Below are 961 nucleotides of genomic sequence, written 5' to 3'. Positions count from 1 at the left end.
TCCCGTGCGACCGACCCGACCCCGGGATCAGGGATGGGCAGCGGGGGGACACGAACGGGCTGGCCTGGGGACACCTCTGGGGCTGTGGGACACCTCTGGGGGGGGAAAAGCCCGAGCTGCCCATCCCAGGTGGCTCCTGGGTGGAATTTCAGGGTTAGGAACCCCCACCTGATTTTCACCTTGGCCCCACACCTGTCCCTGTATTGAGACCCCTCCTTTCCCCCCCAGCTCTTCAGGGAACAGTTCCGTGGTGGTTTCCAAGGGGAGAGCAGAGCCCTCTGCTCCTGGGGGGCTCCTCAGGGCTGGGGGGGATCATTTCCCTCACCTGGGTCCCAGCAGCTGCCCGGGATTAGCAGCAAATCCCATTTTATCCTCCTTGTGCAGGTGAAGCTTTGCAGGGTCAGGGCACGGGGTGGCTCCCAGTTCAACTGGGGGCTCCTGGAGGGCTTGGCGTGGAAAACGTTCTGGGGTTTGTTGTGGCTCGTGGAGAACGTTTTGGGGTTTGTTTTGCTGCCTTGGAGAGCTGCAGGGGAGGCTCCCAGGTGAGCACCTGGTGGCTGAAGCGCTGCTGCTGCGAGTTTGTGACTCCAGAGCCTTCGGTGTGTCCCCAGAGCTGCCTGAGAACTGGACAGACACGAGGGAGACGCTGCTGGAGGGGATGCTCTTCAGCCTCAAGTACCTGGGCATGACCCTGGTGGAGCAGCCCAAGGGAGAGGAGCTCTCTGCAGCCGCTGTCAAAAGGATCGTGGCCACCGTGAGTGTCCCCAGGTGTCCCCAAGTGTCACCAGGTGGCCCTGATGGCCCTTGGGGGGGGTCCCACGGGGAGGAGTTCCAGAGCTGCAGCTGGGGGGGGTTGGGATTTCAGCTCCATGGGGTTGGGATTTGCAGCTCCATGGGGCTGGGATTTGCAGCTCCATGGGGCTGGGATTTGCAGCTCCATGGGGTTGGGATTTGCAGCTCC

The 961-nt window shown here is 62.6% G+C and overlaps 1 protein-coding gene across 1 annotated transcript in view; it reads left to right on the top strand.

The window, feature by feature from the left end:
• Positions 1–961, top strand: part of LDLRAP1 (low density lipoprotein receptor adaptor protein 1) — a 10327-nt gene that overhangs the window by 597 nt on the left and 8769 nt on the right. The window contains exon 2 of the mRNA XM_031062032.1: positions 612–754. Coding sequence (XP_030917892.1) covers positions 612–754 — 143 coding nt within the window. The remainder of the gene's footprint in view (positions 1–611; positions 755–961) is intronic.

Source organism: Geospiza fortis, unplaced genomic scaffold, assembly GCF_000277835.1.
Source record: "Geospiza fortis unplaced genomic scaffold, GeoFor_1.0 scaffold432, whole genome shotgun sequence".
Taxonomy (NCBI): domain Eukaryota; kingdom Metazoa; phylum Chordata; class Aves; order Passeriformes; family Thraupidae; genus Geospiza; species Geospiza fortis.
This window is presented reverse-complemented; position numbering and strand designations above follow the sequence as displayed.